Source organism: Miniopterus natalensis, chromosome 2, assembly GCF_054644295.1.
Source record: "Miniopterus natalensis isolate mMinNat1 chromosome 2, mMinNat1.hap1, whole genome shotgun sequence".
NCBI classification, from domain to species: Eukaryota; Metazoa; Chordata; class Mammalia; order Chiroptera; family Miniopteridae; genus Miniopterus; species Miniopterus natalensis.
In genome coordinates, this window is record NC_142082.1 from 153,342,863 (window position 1) to 153,368,767 (window position 25,905).

Sequence of the window (25,905 nt, forward strand, 5' to 3'; positions counted from 1 at the left end):
GCAAAAATTAAAATTCTGCCAGGAGGAGTCATGGATAGTTTCAAGTTGTTTTAATAATGACATCTTAGGGGCTAAACTGGACCTTGTATTAATACCAAGAGCTGCTAACCAATTCATCAACTACCATTTTCTTCCACCTGAAGCCCAATTTTATCTCCCTAGGGGAACATTTCCAACATTTGTAGGAATTATCCAGTTTTTGAGAATTTTAAGAGTCATACCATCCACATGATCTCTATGTATCTGTGTTAGCTTGCTCAGAGATGTTAGAGGAAAGACTGTTTCAGAGCAGCCAGAGGAAAATATCTTTTTGAGTTGTCTCCCCAGCCCTGATCAAGTCAGTTGACCTCATTATGTCTGTTTCTTTACCTTTAAAAGTTAAAATGCATGTGTAAAATGGGAGAGGAGAGAGAAGACCGGAGAAGATGAAGGGATTATTTGTTGAGCCCTTGATTCAGGACCAGGCACTGCTAAGTGCTCCCTGTACTTTCTCTCATTTCATCACCTCTGCAAAGTGGGTAGTAACAGCCCTGTTGTTTTACAAATGAGACAACTCACAAGTCTGCATTGTTAATAAGTAGTGGAGCTCAAATTTATCTGACCCTGAAACATTACAGAATCGCTTCAAAGAAGGTGGTATGATCCAAAGTGCTTTATGAAGGATAGAGCAGGATACAGAGGTTAAAAATATCCCTAAACTGAGACTCTTCTGTGAGGTTTGTGATTCCAATTTACCCTGGCAGATGTAATACCACCAATTTTGCCATCACAAACATTCTGGTATATTTATAGTGGGAAGGGCAAGATATGAAACTATCTCCATGGAAATTTTAAGGCTAGAGTTAATGAGAAACTAATTTAAGATCTCCACTCAATTCTAGAGCAGGCAGTGTAAGTCCAGAGGAGCCTCCTGCAGAATAATTCCTGAACCAAATATTGAATTTTGCACTAATAGGTTCCTGTTTGATTCCCTGCACTCAGCTATATATCTTGAGGAGAGAGGGAGGGAGAGGGCAAGAGACATGAGAAAGTAATTGGGCTAGAAGTATGCTAGCTGGGAAACAGAGTAAGGAATCATGTAAATGGACTTACTGGGAAAGGCTCCTGCCAGGTTGCTCCCACAATGGAGGGCCTCACGATGGCGATGTTTAGGTTCCCACACTCCTGCTGCACCACCATCTCTCCCAAGGCTTTGGTGTAGGTGTAAGTATTGGGCCGGTCCCCGATCAGCTTGGGTGTGATTTCATCAATAATAGTGTCGTCTAACCACCTGAAGGCAGTCGGAGTAAAAGAGAATTCTAGCAACGTATGTTGGACAATAGACAAGAAAACACTGTGAGCCACAGACAATCAAATAAAACTTCCACTTTCTAGCTTGAGTTCTGGAACTGAGAAGTCACTGGATGCCAAGGCTGTGTGCGCCCCGGTCCGAATCATGTATGGTGCTGAGCTCTTCGCTCCCCACTGCTAAGCCCAGTCTTACCAGGTGAACCCTGCCTCTGCCTGCCTAGATAGATAGGTTTAACAGCTTTGCAATCTACTGCTTTATTACATATGATCTCTATCTTCAATGACTTTCTCTCCAACAGGTTCGTAAGTACATGTTCATCGAACATGTTTGTGAGTGCCAGTCATGAGCCCAGGAACATGCTGGGTACGTTCATGGTGTTTAGAGGCTCCCTTGTCCAAGGTGCTTCTGTGGCAGCCCCACCCACTCAGTGCTGTCCAGTTAAAACCTAATGCACCAACCAATCTTGCAAACTTCAGCTTTTAATTTTTAAAATTCCATTCAATGCCTCAACAAATGAAAGCAACTATGTTTGGCAAACTTATAATCTGCTTTAGCAAATCTATGAAATGTACTTTGAAGATCTGTTTAAAGTCTATGATAATAACTCAGTAATTATTTCCAGAGATTTCCAATGAGTTCTGAAGTGCTCTAATCACTCGTAGCAGTCTGTCAGTGGAGTGGTTAGAGTATTCTGAAGCAGTTGTGATAGTGACTACTGAATACCTCTAATTACAAGAAGACATCTTAAACAACTGAGTCACCATGACATCAGCCTAATGTTTTCTTTAAACGTGTCAGAATAATTTTGATAATCTCAAAGTCTTCTGCAGTTCTTGGAGAGAGCAATAAAATCATTGTCAATTAGCCCTGGCTGGTGTGCTCAGTGGTTAGAGAATTGGCCCGTGCACTGAAGGGTTGCAGGTTCGATCCTGGGCCCCGACCGGCAACCAATCAATGTGTCTCTCTCACTTCAATGTTTCACTCCCTCTCTCCCTCCCTTTCCTCTCTTAGCCTTTAAAAGACAGCATTTAAAAGACAGCATCATACAAACTCCATATATTTTCCAGGATCAACTGTACAAATAACGGTTTCTTTCCTTTTGCCTGTAAAAAAGAACGTATATGCTTAGGTTTCTGAGTATTTAACCTTTAAAAGATGGCATTTAAATTCCGTCAGCATTTAAATTCGGCCAGCGGGACCCACTCCTTGCCGGGAACTAAACTTCCCTTTCATCGGATAAAGGTTAAATATTTCTCTTTGCTGGCAGATCTATTTGGTCAAACTTTTAAAAAATTTTTATTGTTGACGCTATTACCGATGTCCCCATTTTCCTCTCCTTTGCCCACCTCCAACCCCTCTTCCAACCCAGCCCTCAACCCCCCTTCCCTCTGGCCATCAACACATTGTTATAATATACTTTTAAAAAATTAGGCTACCTAACTATGTTAGTGTGATTTGATACATTTACTCCTATCTTGATCATAGAAAAGTCATAGTTGTTACCATTTGTTCCCACTGCACACTGTTGAGCAGTTAAGATGTGTTTGCACTAAGACTTGTTCAGAAACTCGACTCTCCAGTTAATAGGTCTCATTTGATGTTGGAGCTAAACTTGAGCATTGTCTGTTTGGTTTTTCTCTTCTCTGCTACTAGCGCTGAATGTCTTCTAGATACACAAATGCCTTTTGGTTTAAATTGAATAGGAAAAGTTTGAGAAGTTCCTAGAATTAAAAACAATTCCAAATACTTAGAAAAACAGATATTCCAATTATATGGCCACCTGAGTGTTGGGGAGAGAGTGGGATAATGCAGGCAGCTCTCCATCTTTGTAATAATGTTACCGTTACCTCATCTTGTTTGGGGGGACACAGTGGATTAACTAACCTAAGACCATTTCTCTCCCTGCAAAAACATACAGGTTACAAAAACGGGGTCAGAAGAAATAGTCTAATTTCTTTCATTTTTTTTACAGCTTTATTGTGATATAATTCACACAACATTACAATTCACCTATTTGATGGAAAGAGAGCCTAATTTCAATAAGGCTGTGTAGAAAAAAAGTCTAAGAAAACAGTGCACCCAGCAATGCACTAGGAGTGTGTCACATGGCTGGTACCAGCTGCTTTTCCGGTGCTGGTCTGCACCCAAAGGGTTACACTTAGAGGCTTTAACAAGTTGGGTGAGTTAGCTTCTTAGAAAACACTGATTTCACAGGTTTCTAAGAACACAAGTACAAGGGAAGTCTTGGGGTTCTGTAGATGGCCTGCCTCCACCCTTTGTAGCTCCACCTGCATTTTGCTGTACCCTCCTCGCATTTCCTCCACTTTTACTTGTGAAAATGGCAAAAATTACCCCTGTCCTAAATTTTTAGGTTATCATGAGGGCAAACAAATATTCACAACTGCAACAACTGCACTTAAAGCTTTTTGATAAAACAAAATGAGCCCATCAACCTAAGGCATTCTTATCTTTGGTAAAACAACCAAAGAGCATCTATCTACAGAGGCAGTAGTTGGTTTTAAAATAATCTTTTCTCATTCGGCCAAACAGACCATTGTCTCCTCCAGCCACTTCCTGAGTTCACAGAGACCAGAGTAACCCGTACGCACACCCCTGGGTTCTGCACTGCCTTTCTCAGGGTGTGCAATCAGTTCATACTCTTCTTTACCACAGTTTGATTTGCTGCTGTGGTTTGTTTTCCATCCGTTTTCAAAACGGCAAATAAGTTAGCATGGAAAAGAGGCACCACATGAAGCAAAGCACAATTCTGAAATTAACCAAATGCCCTTTGGTATACTTGAGAAGGTGTTTTGAATCCATCAGTCTCAAATTATAAACTACTTAAATTGATTTAAAAGAAGCAAAAAGTTATTAAAGATTTCAGAAAGCAGTGTGTGTGTGTGTGCACATGCCAATGATTTCCTCTAAATAGTACTATCTTTTTAGTTTGAAACTTATTGAATCAACCTCTTAATATCACTCATAACTTCATAATCTATGTATTTACTGAATGAGACAGCTAGAAGAATCTATGTTTTTCCTCCTAATTTTTTTGTTCAGTAAGCAGGGCAAGCCGACTGGTGTACACAGGCAAAGCTTTCAGAGTATGTAGTGGACACACTGCTTCACGGTGATGTCTGCTCTCTCCTCTCATCTGAATTAGCTCTTCCCTTGACTGCTGCAGGTATCATCCATACATACTTGCTCACAGGTCTGTTTCCCCACTTTTCAATGAGTCTAGGAGAGTGCAGGTATGTTTTTTATCTCTGTGTCTAAGCACCTTTCTGTCCCCAGGAACCAGCTATTTAATTCAGTAAGTGGGTGCTCCTCCCATAGGACCCTCTTAATTGACCAATTTATAGTCTGCATGAGGTTTTGGGAAGCTGAGCTGGCTAATGATAGGAGGGAGGGTGGACTCAGAAGGAGGTGAGGTTGTAGGGAGACTGTGGGAAAGGGAGGAAGGGCAAGTCTTTGTTGAGAATGCAGCAGTAGTGGTGGGGAAGTGTTGAGAAGCTAAAGGTCTATAATGTTGACCACCTTCAATGTGTCGGTGTTGGCTTCAGAGTGAATTTAAACTTTTTATTGGGGAGAAGGGTATGTATATCTGAGCCTAATGCTTGTGTTGAATGGGCCCTTTGTATTTTCCTCCAGACTTATTGAGCACTTATTCCGGTCTCCAATGGCCTGAAACATGAAATTATTCAGCCTGGTAATATTAAAAGCACACAGAATTTTCAATTTTGTGTCAGCTACTTAGATGCTATCTTGAGATAATACAATCTGGGAAATAAAAACACAAAGTGCTAAAATTAGCTCCCTCCCTCCCTGCCCCCAGCATAGGTAAACTTTCTTTGTGTCACTAATGTGATCTTCAGCACCAAAGCAAAAGTACTTCCCCACATTTGACTTCCTTGTAGCTCCTGAAGGGCCATCCTGGGGGCTGAGGCTGCTGGTGGGGGCTGCACGCAGCTTTCACCTCCCCTGCTTCTCACCCTCAGCTCACTCGCCAGAGCTGCCTACATGGTGTTTGATCAAGAGACCCCTTTCCTTTTTCACCTGACAAATTAGCTGTGCCTGGTGGTGGCCTGGTAACTTCAAAAGTGTGATTTTTAGTAGGTACAGATCTATCGGGAACTTTTTATTGAATTTTAAATCTACAAATTAAAAGACAACAGAAGGTGAGGAGAGGCTGCATTGATTACTGGAAGCCCAGTGAACCCCACTGCAAATGAAAACTGCTCAAGAAATCACTTTAATACACTGTTTCCCAAACTGGTCAGCTCATGAATCAGACTTACAGGAGGCCTCGGGTTAGCTTCTATATTCCCTGGGTGGTTCCGAGGTACCACTATAGAGCCACTATTTCAATTTTTAGGTCTGATGACCTAAATAATCCTAAATAATCTGGTGATTCTTATGGCAAGGCAAATCGGGGAATCACTAATTTGAAAGAATTCCACTTCACAAATATAAGCCATTAGGACTTGCATAAATTGGGATTAGCTCTCAAAAAGGCATTGCTTCCTTGAGGAAAAACTTCAATAGAATGAAGCTTTAAAAGAATTAAATTCTTGGTACTAGAAATGTAAGCTGTGACAATATACATATTCTAATCTGGTAGCTAATTAAATAAGTGTAAGGCCCATATGCAAAGCATTAGCCTTGTTTTATTGTGTTTCTTCTCCAAATTCACATAGGTATTTTATATCTGTTGCCACTCCCCATTCTAGTCCTCCCCACCACTGTGCCTCAGCCTCTAGTTATTCCCCAAGCCAATCTACATCTCTTCCGCACCATGATCCTATTACCTATAGCTCACTTTCATCCAAGTCTTTCCTTAATTAAAACAAAACAAATGAACACCCCCCCCACCCCCCTCCCCGCGTGCAGCCCTCCTTCAGTGGACCCCGCTGCCTACAGTTTAGTGCAGTGCCCTGCATGGTATTCAGTCTCCGCAGCATGGCCCAGACTATCTGCAGCTTGATCGCTAACGGCCCCCCTGCACAGACCATGTGTGCTACCAAAGTGGGCTGACATTTGTCTCCCAGGCATTCCCCAGGTTTGCCAGCTCCAGCTGCTCTGCCAGGCATGCACCCTGATCCCCTCTGTTCTTCCACGTCTATCTCCTATGCCTTTCTATTGTCTCCAATTCCATCAACTTAACATGTCCCATCTCCTCCACCGCACCCCCTCTATAATTCCACGCTGCTCTATTTGTGTTTGGTTGTGAGCTCCACAAGAGCACAGTCTGTATCTTATGAAAGTGAGGCAGGAACCGCGGCCATTTTAGGAAGATTCCCCACCTCAGGTATCAGCTTCCCTGCCTGAATGTACTTGTAACCTTATCTGACCTGTGTAACCCCGCCCACTATTTTCGAGCCACAAGCAGGCCGGACCCACGACCCTATAAAGCTGACCCAAGCACTTTGTTCGGGGCCCAGAATTTGGAGACTGCCTCCTCTGGGACCGCATGCGTTAATAAAGGTCTCCTTTCGCCTCCTCCGGTGTACGGCCTGAGTCTTTTCCGCTACAAAAGCACCTTTTAACCTCTGGCACTACCCAGTCTGTGGGTAAACTGGAAAGACTAAAGCCACGTGGCCAGAATCACGTGGCTGTGGAGGCAAATTCTCTGTGACTTACTGGATGAGAGCCTTCTGAAGGGTGAAGTCATCTCTCTAAGCACTTGTCCCTTTCTTAGTACAGCAGTGGTAATAGCATCAACCCTACAATACTATGTTAAGGAATTAAATGTCGGAAAGTGTCTTTGCTGACAGTGACTGCTCGACAGCAATTCACAGCCTCCTGCCCTTCTTAATGCAGATTCACTAGATGGACCTAAGTGTCAAACAAAGCAGTAAGTATGTACGGGTCCACTTCTCTAGTTCCCAACTGTTTCCCAGGTTTTTCTAAAGGTGCAAAAGTCTTTTTACCCTTCACCAGTTCCCTGAAGAGAAGTGATCTTGGCCTGAAAAATATGGAAAGCACCGGCTCTGAAGCCCTGTCTTTTCTGGTCAGTTGTGTGCATTTAAAATAAATAACCATACTGAAGCTGTTATTCTTAAAAATTGCAATTTCACTGGCAGTCCCTGATCCATTTATGCACATGAGTTCCTAAAGGTAAACATCACCATGTAAAGCTAGAAATATAAAGGCAGAGGTGAGTGAGTACAGTGACCGTCGCAGGATCAAATGTCTGCAACGGCAAGGACAAGGGGCGGAAGACAATGCAGGCATAAGAGCCAAGAAAATCAGTTGTTTAACAATGATTGATGGCCATGCTTACTATACCAATTAAAAGTATTAACTCTTAATTGAGGTTATTAAAATGCGTTTATGCTAAAGTTTTTATCTACTACAATGGAATTTTATCTTTTGGGGGTGGTTCAGGACCAATATAATTCTGGAAGTTTCAGATATGGGCTGCAAGAAGGGAGCAGAGGCCTGGCCCGGGCTGTGGGAAGCACAGAAAACGGGTTGGCTGGAGCTGGAAAGGGTGGGGCAGGGACAGGTATCAGGTTGAAGCCCACAGCCCCACTCCCTTTATTAACTACACGGAGCAGGATCACTTGGGCTTACGCAATTAGGAAAGTTCCTGGCAAAAATGTACAAATCCTCTTTTATTTCCCAGACTGGAATTCCCATTAAACTGGTTATCTGGAAAAAGAAAGGTTCATTTTAGCTTTTCATGGGTGATTTTCGGTTTTGTCTTTTTTTACGATTATGTTTTTCAGCTTTACTAAGATATAATTGACAAATACAGATAAGTAAGCAAATAGTTAGACTGAGCATGGGGCACTATGAGGCACCAAGCCTGAGGGATGCTAGGGGAGAGCTTTGATGTCTGAAGCAGAGGTGAAGTCGCCTTTAGGAACAGAACCAAAGGCAGGCAGCATGAGAGAGAGGGGTAAGTACTTCTGTGTGACTGTAGCACAAACGTAAGGAGAGGGCCAAGAGATGCAGTTGAACAGGTGTCCTGAACATAAAATTTTGAATTAATAAGTGGTGTTTACAACTTTTTCCCAGTTTTTTTTTTTTTAAATACCTAAGTTCCTAATTGCATTCAAAAATGTATTCCGCTGAGATAAAATATAATTTCATTCCTAGTTCTGTTTGGCTACATATTTGTTTAAATAATCACTCTCCTTGGAAAGCAGTAAATGACAGAAACATACACTTTGCAGAAGTGTCAATGACAGTCTGGTCATAAATCACGTAGCGATGTCCTGCCTTCGTCTAGTGGAAGAGTATGGGAAATGCTGACCACCTGAAGATAAATCAACCCCTCCTCTGGAAGGTGTTTATTCTTTTTTGAAATCTAGGGGTGTTGAGTGTCTGGACACAGTCTGCGAGGAAGGGAATTGTATGAAGAACCTGGAGAAACCTTTCGCTGTGGGTGAACTTACTTACTGCCTTGCCTCCCTCTCTTTTCTGGTGCACTCTCAGGGACTCCTGTGCTGCCTCGAACTGTGCGAGAACCTGTGAGTGTCAGAGGTCAGCGGTGGACTGAGTCTGTACAATCTCAGTGTCAGGCTCTGGAATCAGAGGAGGCCTGTCCCTTTCCTGGGAATATCAGTATGTAAGCACCATCTGTACCAAGAGACAGCACTTTAAGGAGGCAGCTCATGGACAAACAAATCAATTCCACCCTAAAAATGCCCCAAGGCTTTAGATGTGACTTTCCTGCACTGATTTTGGGCATCAGAGCTTCTTTTCTCTATCTATCCTGACAGACTCTCCACTCTGAGAGCTTTCTTTTCACCAATTAAGCGAAACATGATTTATTAGCAGCTTTAAGTAACCTCTAGGTCCTTTAAATGACTTTCATTCTTCTTTGTCCTGGATATTTTTTATGACAGGTAAAAATATCTATCCTCAGAGCTACATGAGATAAAAATGTTTGCCCTGAAGGGAACGAACTCTTGATTTAGCTAAAGCTTCATTTTAAAGAGTATATCTTAAATGAAAATACAGTAGAATATAAAATTTAAATCTGACAAATTCACTGTGAAATAGTCTATTTTCTCTGCTGTAATACTTTTTATGTGGAGTCAAAAAAACAACAAATGAACAAGGCAAACTTAGTAAATGGAGCAGAAGAACAAAGAAGCAGAAAACAGACACTGTTTTCTGACACTGGGGCCATGTCCTAAGAATAAAGTGGCTCCTGTTAGTTGGCAAGAAGAAAAAAATGCCAGACATTATTTCTCCTGCACAATAGGAAAGTAAGAAAAATGTATATTGGCCAAAGAGGTCAAGAGACTGACTCCTCCCAGATCTGGGAGGAATTCCTCTTCTCTATTTGTTTTTCTTTACTAACCTTTTGATTATTTGCTATTAAATACCCCCTAACACTCCAATAATTGCTTGTGTTTATCAACTTATCATCACAATTAATAGATGGGCACTATTATCAGCCTCATTTTACAAATGAAGGAACTGAAGCTCAGAGAGGCCAGGAAACTTGCTCAGTGTCACACAGCCAGTGTCACACAGCCAGTAAGTTTCAGAGCCTAAAGTTGAACCCTTGTTAGTCTGATTCCAAAACTTGTCTTCTAAACTTTCATACCATATACTATATTTTGACAATGCTGAACTGCCATTTGACCCAGTAATCCCACTTCTAGGAATATATCCTAAGGAACCCGAAACGCCAATCAGAAAGAAGTTATGCACCCCTATGTTCATTAGCAGCGCAATTTACAATAGCTAAGATCTGGAAACAGCCCAAGTGCCCATCAGTAGATGAGTGGATAAAAATACCATAGGACATTTATACCGTGGAATGCTACGCAGCTTAAAAAAGGATCTCTTACCCTCTGGGACAGCATGGATGGAACTGGAGAGTATTATACTGAGCAAAATAAGCCAGTCAAAGACAAGTATCACATAATCTCACTCATATGTGGAATATAATGAAAAAAATAAACTGATGAACAAAATAGATCCAGAGACACAGAAGCATGGAACAGACTGAGGAATCTCAGAGGGAAGGTGGGGAGGGGGAGTGGGTGGGGAGAGACTAATCAAAGAACTTATACGCATAAATGCATAATCCATGGGCACAGACAGTAGTATGGGGGAGGCCTGGGGGCGGGGCAGCCAAAGGGTGGAGGGGATCAATGAGGGGGGAAAAAGAGGACATCTGTAATACTTTCAACAATAAAGATACATTTTTTAAAAAAGTGAAAAACCAGTTCTATGTAAAGTATCCTCCAAGTACCTCATTCAAATCTAAACTATTTAACAAGACTTGGGGATGGAGGGAATAGCAAGGACAGGGTGGCGAAAGCTAGCACCATTACAAAGCACGTTGTTTCAAGGCTGTTCCACTTTGTTACCTCCTTAATGAATGACTAGAAGGAATCAAAGAGAACAAACATCTGCCCACCCTGTCCCCCTCATTTAGCCCAACTTACTCCATGGAATCGATGATTTTTTTTGGCTCCACAGGGCATGGATAGATGACTTCATCAATGTGCTTCAGGTTACAGTTTGAGAAGGCAGTAGAGATATGTATGAAGGCCTCGAGCTTTGGCATCTGACTGGCCATGTGCAGGAGCTTCTGGGTGGCAGCGACATTCAGTTGCATGGCATGTCTAGAGAGAATTAAGCAGAAGGAAATGGAGCAGCCTGTGTCATGCTTCACGGTGAAAAGTTACGAGCACGGCTTTTAAAGTCAGGGTCAAAGTACGCCTACGATCACTACTCTTACTAGCATTGCTCTGAAGTTCCAGACTTGTAATTAGGAAAATAAAATTAACAGATATAAAGGCAGTCACAAACCCAATGCCAGATTATATCATGGTATATCTAGAAAACAAACAGAAGCAGTTAAAACAATGTTGGCTGGACAATAAGATAATTCAGTAAAGTGTCCATTTATAAAAGTTACATAAAAGAAAATCACCAGCTTTCTCGTACAGAAACAACAATTAGAGAAAATAGTGGAAAAAAGGCACACATTCAAAATCAAACATTTAAAAACATTTCAAATTAATAATAAATGAATAGACTCTATATTAAAAAATGATAAAACTTCATTAAGGGTCACAACAAAAAAATTTGAATAAATAGAAAGACATATATTGTTCCTGCATAGGAAGAACTAATGTTTAAAATATGTTAAGTTATTCTAAATGAATCTACATATTCAAGGTAATGTCAATCAAATTTCCAACCCTTTTAAGAACCCGGCAAATTATTGTAAGTTTAATCAAGAAGTATAAGCAGGTGAGAATAGTCAAGAAAATCCTATTTAAAAAGAATGATGTGTGTATACTTGCCTAATAAAATAAAAATTACAGTAATTGAAATACTGTGATGCTGAAAGAGAAAGTCTAATTAATAAAATTAAATAAGGAGTTAAAAATAAGAATTTAATGTTTCCTTTCAAATAAAAAGTGAAAATAAATCATTTAGTAAATGTTTCAGAAGTAACCATCTGCTAGAAACAGTAAAAAAGTTTACTCTACATTCACATCTCCATCACTCTTCTTTTTATAGAACTTTCCTGACTGCTTATTCCTCTTTATAGCTAAATAAATTTTAAATGGATCAAAGACTGAAATGTGAAAATGAAACAATAAAACTACTAGAAGAAATTTCAAATAACTGCATATATAATAAAAACAAAGTTGAGGACAAATGATAAGCTGTTAAAATATTTGGAGCCTTATAAAAAGCAAAGAATTGCTAAATCTTTCAAGAAGTCTTAAAATTTATAAGAAAAAAATGCTTCAAATGAAAAATAGGCAAAAAGCCTGGGTAGGTATTTCACAGAAGAATAAAATGCCAATTAGCATTTAAACATCTTCAACCTGTCCAATGATCAAAGAAGTAAAAATCAAAACATGCAATGCCATTTCCACTGTCATATTGACAATGTTAAAAAGAATTAAATAATTATAATACAGTATTGGTGAGGGTGCCGAAGTGAGCATTCGTGTGCATAGGGATGGTGCAAATTGATGATACCACATTTTGGAGAGCAATTTAGTTTTATATGACAAAATATAAACTGTTCATAATCTGTGCACGTTTGATGCATATCTAACAATTTCACTTCTTGGAATTTGCCCAAAGGGAATTACCCAAAGTTGTTTAAAAAAACATGTATGCACAGAGGTGTTCACTGCAGAATTGCTTATAATAGTGAAAAATTGGAACAATCCAAAAGATGTCCACCAATATATATGTGTACAATGGAGCATGGTATAGTCATCACTAATTATAACAGAACATTCCTGGACAATGAAAGATAACAAAAATATAATTGAGCAGTTTGCAAAACATTCTCATAGGATGACTTTTTCATAAATTTGAACATAAATTTTATTATGGATGCATAAAGAAAAACTGGAATGAATGTTCTCCACAATATTAAATGGTTAGTTCTAGATTGTGAGATTTTGGAGAAGTTTTACTCCTTTGTATTTTTTTCATTGAGAATATCTTTTTTTTAAAAAAAGACAAAGAAACCATAAAGAAACTTACACACACATGTGCATACACATGTGCACACACACACATATCCATACAAGCTGTGAGTGGGAAACAGGAAGTACCTGAGAGGGTCATCGAAGCGCACCGTGGCTGCGCAGTGGAAGACAATGTTGGTGCAGGAGAGAAGCTCCTCCATGTCCTCCTTGCTGATGGCCAGGTCATTGTGGTTAAGGTCTGCGTAAATAGCCCTGATCTTCTCATGCACATTTGGACACACTTCTTTCACTTTTTCAAACAGCTAAAACATAGATATAAATCAATATACAAAGATCACTATCACATTGTTCTTGTTCTCATTGACTTGTTTCATTATAATTCCCCAAAACTGGTTTTAGTTGGATTGTCACTCAAAGAAGGTATCTCCTCAGGAGCCGTTTGCTTAATTTCATGCAATTCAAAGTCAGTTTGGTATAATTCCTGCTCCTCATAATTTCATAAACATTTGAAAAAGTCAGTTCCAATAACCAGTAAAAAGTGTATTTTGAACTTTTCTGCAGAGTGAAGGAGTGATAGCAAATTAAATATATCCTGCCCCACCCTCCTTCCCCCTATAAGGCATCCCTGTGTTTATGCATGGTGAGTGCTCCCATTGGAGCTGGAAAATACTATTTTCAGTGCAAAATTACCAGCCTTTATATTGCTTTTATAAATGATCAGCCTTTACAAAGCCTCATGAGCAGAAATTCAAAACAACTTGTTTAACTGGCCAGATTAACAAGATGTCCTAGCAGCACAAACATAATTAGAAACAAATTAAGCACATTTGTAATGGGTAAAACAAATACAAATCTCATATCATCTCTTTCTAATACAAATGGCAATTATTGCTTGGTAAAATAATTACATGAGCTCATGAACCTTTTATGGAATTGTAATCGATTTTTTAAAGCATTCTAATTTGTAAAGGGAAAAGGAAAGAGCACTGGTAGCTTTAGCTTTTATTACAATTATTCACTTGGATCGAGTCTCTACTTTTGCCTCCACACAGAAGTTCTTAGATTAAATTGGTATTTTCCATTTTGTCAGGAAATAAGATTTTAATAAAATGATCTTGGTTCCAACCTATTTTGGTAAAATGAAATTTTACTGTAATATTGGTATGATATATTAACAGAGAAGAAAAGTAAGGCTACATGTTTAGAAAGGTTAAGAGCAGAGAAAATTCTACTGTGGTTTTAATCATAATATAGTAGCAGAGACAGTCCTCTTCTACCCTATAACCCCAAAAGAACATTTTCATCTATTCCTTGGTCCTTAGCAGCAGGCTTCTTCTCTCCGTTAGAGATCTACCCCAGGCTTTTTTATTGGGTTATAAGTAGTTGATCGCAGGTAATCAGAGAAATCATGTCTCATTTGTATCAGGCAAGACCATACTCAGAGACCATCATGGGAATTCTATGAAAGTGATCAGGGAAGGGAATTAAATCCACATGTTGCCGGGCAAGTTAACATACTCAGTCTCTAAGCTACTATTTTTTCTGCAAGGTAGGGTCAGCCTTTTCCATGGGGTGTTACCACAATTCTAAAAATATTCGGAAGTTAGGTCAGTCCTCAGTGCTTTGTGGACATCTGGGATTGATAAGGTTGTTGAAGTGTCTGAGGGACATTCTCAACAATAGTCATTCTGGCTCTTCCAGAAAAATATTTAACAGCTCTTCTAATCTTGATGGATCTTGGCATGCTAAATATGTTTTTTCACAGTCAAATGTTTTCCTTCATGTAGTTTATTAGGTATTAATTAAAGGACTCAATTTGTACAATTTCCCCCTTTTAAATAACTAAATTTATAGAAGGCTTTTTTTTGTTTTTTTTTTTTTTGTTTTTGGATCTGCATAATAGATTTTATTCACAAAAAAATTTATTTAAGGTTCTGTGGAATCTTTGACTTTAACTTGTGATGACTTTTGGCTACTTGACAGCAAGAAGCAGAAGATGACTTCAGTGTTTACCCTTCTTGTAACAGGGTTCCTCACATGGGATGTAAGCTGCTATGCATAGATTTTCTTTTTCCTTTGGGTTTTGTAACTCTTTTAGGCAGAGGATACTTCATACCATTTGGAATTTCAGACAACCAGTGCAATGTTGAACAGCGCCTAGAATTTACAGCATTACTGTTATAGGAAATAATTACTATCCCAGGGCAGTTAAAAGATATCAGTGGTTTTCAAACTGTAGGCATAAGAATAATCTGGGGCCTTGACTTGGTAAATTTGGTATGTAACCCAGGAAGTTATATTAATTAACAGGCTCCAGTGATAGGTCTGACAGTCCAGATATCATACTTGGAGAAACAATAACTCTGAAATTCACGGCCATTTTAAAGCCAGGGCTTAAATTTCCCCCTCTGGTTTGTAAATTCCTGGATTCTTGCTCGTCTATGTTTGACAGCTCCCAGTTCATTGAAAGGACTCAAGTTTTATCAAATTAAAATTAATTACTGTAAGACTACTAACAGGATCATGAGTGGGAGCCTGATTCCTGAAACTGTTTGGTTACCAGCTCTTCTGTAGTGGTGAGATGAAAGATAGCAGATAACTAAAAGAAGACACCCTGGGGTCTGTGCCAATGGCCAATGGCAGCTGGAAAATCTCAGAGCAGAGCAGATCCTCTTCTTTTGTACTAATGACAAGACCCAAGGACAGGCGAACAGATGCACTCAGATCCTCGATAGAAATTGGCTCTTCTGAAAGTTTCTTTTGCTAATGCAAGGCATTAATTAAAGGTAAGAAAAAGTAAATGGGATAAAAACGAGTGAAGGGAAATATAATTTCAAGAACTTCACTGAAGGCCCACCATGAAGAGCTTAATATAATTACTTTACATTCTAAGTGTTCATCTTATTCCTTCTCATATATTCTGCATTTAATGTCATAAAACTGAGAAGGTAAAGAGTTGAATAACTACTTGCCCTTTAGAAAAACTCAAGCAGAGTTCTGTGCTCACTGGGAGATAACAGCTGGGGATGGGGGTGACCCAAACATTTCAAACTGACAACAAACTTGTACATTTTTCTTGTAAAGTTTAGTAGTATTCCCTTGACTTGACATTACACAGGCGAGTATTTCCCTCTCGTAATTAGTTTTTAAACGTGAGTGACTATCTTATTTATGGCAATTGTTGATTATAGCCCAGGGGCAAGAAACTTTGCAAATCCTATGTAAGAAAATTCAGTAGAATGAGAAAACCAGAAAGAGAAATTATTCTGGAACCAATAAACTCCTTGGGTACGAGTTCTCAAGTTCTGTAGCCAGACACGAAGTCTGCATTTTTATTAGAAGCAGGAATTGGGCAAGAGGTGGGGGCATGACATTTATACGTTGCTTCTGAAACAATGTAGAGGTCCCGAAAGTGTACTTCCACAGTCCACATGACCTCACATTGGAGGTATCCACAGAGGTCCCATCACTGTTTCCTGGGGACCATTGAAGGTAATCTTTTATAAGCATGAGGGTCTTTAATCTTTATTCAGTTTACTGAGTCCCTCTCTTCAAATATAACCATAATATTTAGTCCCAATAACCCACTAATATTTGCTTAATATTTTTAATTTGGTAAAAAAAGAAAAAGGTACGGTCCCTTAAACTAAAGGGCAATCTTTGCAAAGTATCTGGTGTCCTAAAGCAAAAGAAAACCTGTAACATTTATCAGAGAAATGTTAGAGTGCTGAGTAAAAGCAAAACAATGGATTGTGAAAGTCGGGTCTTAAACAAGAAAGACTTATTAAGAAAGGATATAATGTAAGTCAACAATTAAACACAAATAAGTGCATGTAAATTAAGGAAAAAACTATCATACCCAATGTAAAGATTTAAAAAATTTACAAAATGTTAGGATTTGGCTAGTTCATTTATAACTCCCATAAAATGTAAAAAATTAACCTGTAAGTTTTTACTGCTTAATGAAGACGATTTCTATAGGACCCTAAGGCAGTATGGTGTCATAGTGTGGTTATCAAACTTTGGCATATAGCAGGGCTGCCTGGGAAAAACAAAAAACAAGAACCCAGATGTCCCGACTGTGGAGATCCTGACTCCACAGCTCTGAGCTGAAGCTTGGGCTCCTGTGCTTTGTACAAGCTCTCTGGTGAATCTCATACACGCGGGAGGTGAGAATCACTGATGTACAGGAAACATCAGTCAGGCTCTTTGGAGTTAGGAATGCCAGGGTTTGAATCCTAGTTCTATCATTTATTAGCTGTGTGACTAGGGCACATTACTCAGTGCCTTCGGATACATATTTATCTGCAGTGCTAATCACTGGACTATCTTATCATATGATCTCAGAGAACTAATGATTCAGCAGATACTCTATAATTAAAAACAACTTTGCATTTAGCAAAGTTTTAGTTTACTTTGCATAAGTGCTAGAGGCAACACAGTGTTCAGTTCATCAGCTTATTAATGCTTTGTTCCCACACCAAAGGCCAGTTTCAGAGTTCTTTTGGCGAATCAAGTACTGCACTTGGTTAGAAGCAGCGGTATCCTAAGGGAGGCAATGCAATGCGGTGGGGAAAGCATGGGCATTTTAGAGAAGAACTGAATTGAAATTCTGCTTTGTCATTCCTTGGATAGGTGTCAACTTCTCTGGATTAACTTCTTAATTGTTGAGGTAGCAATAAGGCATACCACATTTTGTGAGGATTAAGTAGGGTAATGAAAGTCAGATGTCTAGGGTAGTGTCTGCCACTTAATAGGTTCCTAATAATAGATAAACTCCCTTTCTTCTTCCACAACAATATTCCATTTTCCAAAGCTGCTAATCTGACAGCTGAGTTTATGTGTGTGTGTCTGGTCACCTCGAGGTTTCTGGTTATACCATGTGATCCAGAGTTGTGTTGAATCTTGTGGCATGGTGACTTTTTGAATGAAATTAGTACAGGCAATTTGAAGCTTTAAAAAAAGGCTCCATGTGATTGGAAACAATTTAAAAAGAAGTTGGATATGTGAAATCACACCAGTGACTGAATTAACTTGTGAACAGTATTGTAAAAGAAAATAATTGAGAAAATAAATTGCTTCAGTTTTTGTGACCTTTAATATATCCCCAGGACTAAATTAATTTCTCTAATTTTTTCTTTTTTTCTGGAAAAAAAGGAAATGGCCCACAGGGGAGAGGCTTAACTTGCTTGAACTAATCTGAGCTGAGTAACTGTCAAATTGAAAACCAGTTCCACTCTTGTAAAAGTGTGTGTTTGTTAGTCATGGGAAATTTAAATTTCTGGCAAGATTATATTCCCTCTAGTTGCCCCAAGTTTATAGAAGCCTCTTGGTTTTGGGGGGATAATTAATTTCTTAGGGGGGGAAAAAAAAGTACTGGAACAAAATTGGCTTTGGGGATTTATAATATAAACTATGTTTCCAGTTGCCTTCACTTTATATAGAGATTTAACAGAATCATTAATGTCAATCAGAAATTCATTTTTGGAAGTAAGGATAAGCAGCTTTTACAAAACAGGGTAGGCCGGACTGAGCATGAAAATGTTTTTTATCACAGTCTTTACAAATCAACAAAGAACTTTACATAAAATGAAATGAACATTTCAGTTGGGTGTTTCTCAATACTGAACAAGGTCAGATTGCTAGCCTTTTCTTTGCAGATGTTTTTTGGTTCAGAGTTAATTATTTTAGTTCAAAGTTATTTTTTTTAGCTCAAAGATAACTTGTTAAAATGCATTATTTTTCCTCTTAAGGATTAACTTATCTAATGTCTCCTAGAAACTACCAAACAGTGATAGTTTTGCAAAAGGACTCAATTATTTCATTGCATTTTACCATCTTCTATTGTCTTAAACATTATCAGTCCTGTGAACTGAGGGCCTAGTGTGTGACCCTCCGTGATTCATGGAGGAAAGCTCCCCAGGGTATTTCAAAGTTGATTTATTTCAGGGCTAACTAAGGGCTTATTGAATAATTCACATTTTCCAGAGAAGTTGACTTGAATTATCCAGTGCAACCTGCCAAGCTCTGTCTTTGTTTATAAATCTACTTCTGGTTATATCATGCAGGATAGACCCTTCCTGGAAGCCTTGGATTGTTCCTGGTCTCAGAGGATGCATTCCACACCCAGCATCATCTCTCTGTGATTTTTCAGGTATGGCTTTTGTCTTCTTCATGTTTTCTTAAAGAGTAAATAGAGGCCAGTTTAAGATCCTAAATAGACACGCCTGGAACATGATTGTTGAGAAAAAAACAAACAAAAATCCACATCTTTAAGGCACTAACGAACTTGAAAATACTCTTGGTATTTGAATTTCACAACTGCAGGGTTTATTTGCAACTGCTTATCTGCTGTAGTGGGGAACGTCCATGTTTTGTTAAGCAAAGCCATATTCAAGAGAGCAAAATAGATAAAATATCAATTTCTCTATCTGAAACTGTTTGGTTAAGTTGGAAAGCTGGTTGGTTCATAATTAAATGAGCAAATTTTTCGTAAGTAAGAGACTAAGCAGCCAGCTTGGGAAACCTCAGCACCCACAAGTTGAAAAGCATGGGGTGTGGTGAGCACGTGCATTCATATTGCAACACATGGAACCTGACTTATTTTCTTAAATGCTTCTCCGATGTGAAAGAAACAAAATTTTTTTTTAAAGATAATGGTGAACACTTGGAATTAGAGGGGGTAGGGAGAGGTGGCAAAGGGTAAAGGGGGATAAATGGCGATGGAAGGAGACTTGACTTGGGGTGGTGAACACAATACAATATACAGATAATGCATTATAGAACTGTACACCTGAAACATAATTTTATTAACCAATGTCACCCCAATTAAAAGATTAAGTTAAATTTTAAAAAGCACATATTCCCTTAGAATCCCCTAAATCTTGTGACATGCATCTATGAGGCTGGACAATAACACGAAAGGCAACCAGTGGGCCCAACAATATCCCGCCAGGCAGCTACCTACCTGGACGAGTTAGAGTACACCAGGCAGCTACCGGGCAGGGCGACATCACAGCAGGCAGCTGCTACCACCAGAGTCAGCTTCCCGGCTGGGCACTATCTCGAGAGGCAGCTTCCTAGCCAGGTACTATCACAAGAAGTGGGTACTATCACCACAGGCAGCTGCCTGGCCAGGCATTGGTCACAAAAGGCAGTCACGAGCAAGAGAGGCACACAGTACGGGGAGAGGAACTCAGTATCGCGAGAGGCAGACTTTATCACTACGAGGAGAGGCTGACAGTATGGCGAGAGGAAGTCAGTGTGGCGAGAGGCAGGCAGTATCACTGCGGGGAGAGGCAGGCAGTACTGGGAGAGGAACTCAGTATCGCGAGAAGCAGACAGTATCACTATGAGGAGAGGCTGACAGTATCGCGAGAGGAGGTCAGTGTCGCGAGAGGCAGACAGTATCGCTACGGGGAGAGGCAGACAGTATCGCGAGAGGAGGTCAGTGTCGCGAGAGGCAGACAGTATCGCTACGGGGAGAGGCAGACAGTATCGCGAGAGGAGGTCAGTGTCGCGAGAGGCAGACAGTATCGCTACGGGGAGAGGCAGACAGTATCGCGAGAGGAGGTCAGTGTCGCGAGAGGCAGACAGTATCTTTACGGGGAGAGGCAGACAGTATCGCGAGAGGAGGTCAGTGTTGCGAGGCAGTACCGAGAGAGGCAGACACTATCTCCAGAGGAAGTCACTATGGCCAGAGGCAGATGGTATCTCAAGAGGCAGCTGCTTTCTTGAGAAGAAGTAGTTGGGGGAGGCCCAAAGGGAGAGGCTGTCACTATGGCAACAGGTGCACTAACCAGCGAGCACTAACGGGCACTGTGGCAAGAAGCATCCACTACAGCCAGAGACACTACCCGGGGGAACTATCCGGAGAGGCAGCTACAGGGGCCAGACTATGTTGCGACAGGCATCTACAGGGCCATTTCTGTGACAGGTTATATTAATATGGGGGAAAATGCAATACGGTCCTGAATGGACAAAAACAAACGAAGAAAACCCTTCCTTGGATTTTTGTTGTGAGGACAATAAAAGCATCTGTCCTTTAGTAGACAGTAAGTAGTTAACAAGTATCACCATTATTGATGCTAGTTTTGCAGGACTTGACTTTGGCGTGCTTTTTTTGAAAACTGGAGTATTGGGTGCTTATTAAATTTCTGGAACTGCCAGAGAGCTGCAGGCTATTTCTCGGAACCTGACCCTCCCGTGTCAGATTTCCTTTCCTTCCCACCAGCTCCTGAGGTCCTAACATGCCCACCTCAAACTGCGCCACGAGTCATCTAACCACTTAGAACTTGTGATCTGGGTACTTCCTCAAACAAAACCCCTCTGCATTGAGGAATTGTAAGCTTTGGCCCCTCTCTTATTTTCCTTGCTGTCCCCCCACGCATCCTAGATTTCTGAGGGATCCGTGAAATGTCAAAAGGAAGAATAAAAAGAAACCAGAGACAAGTGATGCGATTCTTCAACTTGTTATGCTAATAATCTTGGTCCTTACTCAACTTAATTTTCACAAATTAACAAACCTTTGTGCTTCCTCCAGACTGAAGACTGATTTCAGTTGTTTTTTTAAAATATATTTTTATTGATTTCAGAGAAAGAGGAAGGGAGAGGGAGAGGGAGAGAGAGAGAAACATCAATGATGAGAGTCATTGATCAGCTGCCTCCTGCACACTCCCTGCTGGGGATCAATGGAGCCTGCAACCTGGGCATGTGCCCTGATTGGGAATCGAACCTCAATCTCCTGGATCCTAGGTGGATGCTCAAGTGCTGAGCCACGCAGGTTGGGCTCAGTTTTGTTTTGTTTTGTTTTTGTTAACGTGATAAGAGTGTTCCAAAGTACAACTTCCCAAGGTCTTCCAGTCCAAGTACTGATCAAGGAGGGTATGCAAGATGTCCAACTTTTTTTCAAACTATTAGTTTAGAAAATATAAGTGACATAATAAAAATATCAACCCCAAACCAAAAATATAAGCACTACCCAACCGAGTCCCTTTTAAAATAAGATAGGATAGGTATTGAGGAGGCAATGATGCCCGATAGAAAGACTATTAACTTTTGTATCATAGATTGGAGTCTGAAACCCTGAATCACAACTAACTAGGTTGTTGTGACTCCTTTGCAAAATTGCCAAGTGTCTGAGCACCAATTATCTCATGATAAATAGGTAACAGCTACTTTGAAGAAGTTCTCTAATTATTAGAAATAAAACCTTTAAGTACCTGCACATGGCAAATATTCTACATGCTAGAGGACAAATCTCTTCAGCAATCCATGTCACTTTTTTTTTCTCCTTTTTTAAAAATATATCTTTATTGATTTCAGAGAGAGGGAGGGAGAGAGAGATAGAAACGTCATTGATGATGCCCGGTTGGGCACGGCTCAGTGGTTGAGCGTCAACCTATGATCCAGGAGATAGTGGTTCGATTCCCTGTCAGGGCACATGCCCAGGTTGTGGGCTCGATCCCTAGTGGGGGATGTGCACAGGAGGCAGTCGATCAATGACTCACTCATCATTGATGTTTCTATCTCCCACTCCCTTCATCTCTCTGAAATCAATAAAGATACATTAAAAAAAAAAAAAAAATCAAAAAACCAAAAAAATGATAAGAGAGTCACTGATTAGTTGCCTCCTGCATTCCCCCTACTGGGGATCGAGCCCACAACCCAGGCACCTGCCCTGACCGGGAATCAAACCACGATGCTCAACTGAGCCACACTGGCTAGGCTCTCCTGGTTCATATTAATCCTTTCCTCTGCGGTCAGAAGAGACAGTTCTCCCTTTACATTAACATATATTTCTCATTCATTCATTCATTCATTCATTCATTCATTCATTCATTCATCCTTCCTATAGTGTTTGTGAGAAACAAAGGTGACTCATCTTGAAGCTAATATAACATTTTGACTCCTGAGTGAACCCAGAGCCTTGACTCTCCCTGGGTTGTGGAATGTACATAAGAGCCCTGGGCTAATTACAAATCTCCATTAATTCTGCCTCCAGAGCAAGAGGCCCTCAATGTTACCCATGTTTTGACAGGCTCTGGAGCCAGAGCCTCGCAGCACCCTGTCCCTTTGCTCACACAAGCATTCCATTCCCAGCATGAATGCTCCCTGCTTAGGATATATAAGCACACAGTCGAGGGTGGAAGGCACTGAAATATCCAGGTCATCTTTTAACACACATAGGTATAATTGCTTATTTAATTACTCATCTACTGTGGAACACTCAGTTTGGTTCCAGTGTTTGCTACTGTAAATAATACTACAGTAAATATATGTATATAGTATTTGTGTGTATCTCTGGTTATTTTCTTAATTATCTTTGAGGGAAAGTTCTCAAGAATCTGCCATCAATCCAGAAACCTTTCCCTCCTTTGATATATACTTTTAAGTGCTCAGAAAATACTTAAGAAACTTAGTCATATGTGATGAAGTGGATCCTCTCTTTTGATTCTTGAGCCCCAGTTTTATGTGACCAATGGATTAAAAATATCCTTCTTTCCAAGGATTCCCCCTCTTAATTATCTCCCTCTGAAAGCATGGAAGCAGGTGGTGAGAGGTGGTAGCTATCTATACCATGAAAGGGAAGGAATGAAGCAGACGCATACATTTTGATAGAACAGATGTTCTCTTGACCATATTTCCTGAAGACATAGTGACATTTTTATTTATTACCTTTTGAAGAAAAATATCCGAGCTTCACATTCCCATTACCCTTAATCTACCTTTAAAAATACTGCATCATGTAAGGTGAGTTGAAAATCTACACACTGGCTTAAGACTAAAGAGCCATATCTTCTATGCTATGAAAGTCCATTAGGAGACTTTCTGAAGAGAGATCGGAGACTCTCTTCTAGATTTTGATTTTATACCACATCGGCCTTTGGTCTTACTCTTTTTTTTGTTTTGTTTTTTTGTTGCTCATACAACTCAACAAGAGGAAGACAATCCAATTAAAAAATAGGCAAAGGACCTGAAAAGACACTTCTCCAAAGAGGACATACAGATGGCCAAGAGACATAAAAAAATGCTGAAGGTCACTAATCATCAGAGAAATGCAAATTAAAACCACAATGAGGTATCACTTCATGCCTGTCAGAATGGCTCCATCAACAAATCAACAAATGACACCTGCTGGCGAGGGTGTGGAGAAAGGGGAACCTAGTGCAGCAGGGCAGCCACTATGGAAAACAGTGTGGAGGTTCCTCAAAAAATTAGAAATGGAGCTGCCTTTTGACCCAGTGATCCCACTTCTAGGAATGTATCCTAAGAATCCTGAAACATTAATCAGAAAGAATATATGCACCCCGATGTTCATAGCAGCACAGTTTACAATAGCTAAGACCTGGAAGCAGCCTGAGTGCCCATCAGTAGACGAGTGGGTCTTATTCTTAAGAACCGTTAGTTACGATGTGGCCAGTATTGGGGTAGGAATAAGCGTGTTGGCCCTGGAGTCAGACGGGGGGAAGGGGGGTCTGAAGTCTGACTCTCCCATTTACTAGCTGGGTGACCTGTGCTAAGATGACACTTCAGATCTCAGTTTTGCCATCTATAAAATGCTCTTACTTTACAGGGTTGTTGCAAAAGCCCTTTGAGTAGTGTCTGCTGTGTCCTAAGTACCCAGGAGCTGTCAGCGGTGCTTGTCCACTGCTGCGTCAGGCCACGAGACAGAGGGGAGGCTTTTCTGATGCTCTCATGGACATACCCACATCTCATCGCGGTGTCAGCAGGTACATGTGATCGTGAGGGTTACTGGGCATCTAGAATGTGTTGTGCTCCCAGATACACATTAGATGTTAGTGTTGCTCAACACTGGAAAGAAGACTTAATAAAAAAATACCTTATTTACGTTTTCCTTTTTGCCGACGCTAGGTGACCTTTTATATTACAGAGGGGACTATGAACCAGATATGTGCATATTTTTATGTAATTTTTGAGGCAGTCCTGGGAAGCAGTTGTCATTATTTCTAATTTAAATATTGCAAACCAGAGCTAAGAGGAAAAGTGATAATATTGGGAAGCCAGAATTTGTGCCAACATATGTTTGAGACCAAAGCCTATACACTGCCTTCAAATTTATCATTAAACCAGGAGAGAACGTGCATAATATTTTTGGAGGAATGCTCATTCACACATCTAATATTTCATTTTCACTGTTTTTCCCTTACAACTTATGGGATAGTAGAAATATCAAGTTACCACAGATAAAGAGTACAACTGATAAATATCAGGTATATAACCTTGTGGGTTTAAATAACCAAAAGTATTACTGCATGGCTACTTAGTAGTCATATTTGTTTCTAATATAATATGATTAATATAATAATATAATATAATATAATGTAATGTAATGTAATGTAATGTAATATAATATAATATAAATATAACATAGAGGAGACTATCCCAAATCTAGGGAAAGAATACCTTACATTTAGAAGACAATTAGGGAAGCGGTCAGGTGAACTTGTGATGGGTTCCAAGCCTGGAGAGTCCACTCTGGGAGTTCTAGCATTTTGATTCTTACTCTGTAATCTCCAGAACATAGGTTACCTGTGCACTTGCCTGGGACAGAACCCAAGTGCTCTTCTCTTTTATGGGAAAGCACTACAGATTCCCAGGAGCAGTAGGTTCCTATCTTGCTTTGTCCCCTCTTCTCCATCTGCCCGGATACCCTGGTCCTTCCCCCAGTGTGAGGCTACAAGGGCACACTGTAGTGAGTCACCTTGCCCCGAGTCTCTTCCCATGAGTCATACCTTACTGTTTAAGATCTGGACAACCCTCTGCTGCAATGTCTGGCCAGCCTTGGTCCTCACAAGGACATAAATGACTTTCAGGTTAGGGCTGGTGCGAAACAGCTTTTCCATCAAGACCTTGCCCAGGAAGCCTGTGGCCCCGGTGATGAGAATGGACTTGCCACCATAGAAAGGAGCAATCGAGGACATGGTTTTTCCCTCTGTCTCTTACAGCTCCAGAAAGAGGTTCCTGAAAAGGGAGAGAAACAACAGATGATTACATTATTGGAAATTCTAAGATGCACTCATTTAAAATGTTGTTGGTGCTTGCAGAATTTTGAACGTGGAAAGGGTTAGAGTGATAGCATCATGGTTTATTGGTGACATGATTCATTGCAATCAATATTTATTTACCTCACTGTACATGCCAGGCTTTATGCTG

General features: G+C 40.2%; 1 protein-coding gene across 1 annotated transcript in view; it reads right to left on the minus strand.

Annotated features, from left to right (window-relative positions):
• Nucleotides 1-25,673, minus strand: part of FAR2 (fatty acyl-CoA reductase 2) — a 36,504-nt gene extending 10,831 nt beyond the window's left edge. The window contains exons 1-4 of the mRNA XM_016199098.2: nucleotides 25,485-25,673; nucleotides 12,856-13,031; nucleotides 10,708-10,887; nucleotides 1,093-1,270 (exon numbers count right to left, since the gene is read on the minus strand). Of these exons, the coding sequence (XP_016054584.2) occupies nucleotides 1,093-1,270; nucleotides 10,708-10,887; nucleotides 12,856-13,031; nucleotides 25,485-25,673 (723 nt within the window). The remainder of the gene's footprint in view (nucleotides 1-1,092; nucleotides 1,271-10,707; nucleotides 10,888-12,855; nucleotides 13,032-25,484) is intronic.
• Nucleotides 25,674-25,905: the final 232 nt, after the last annotated feature.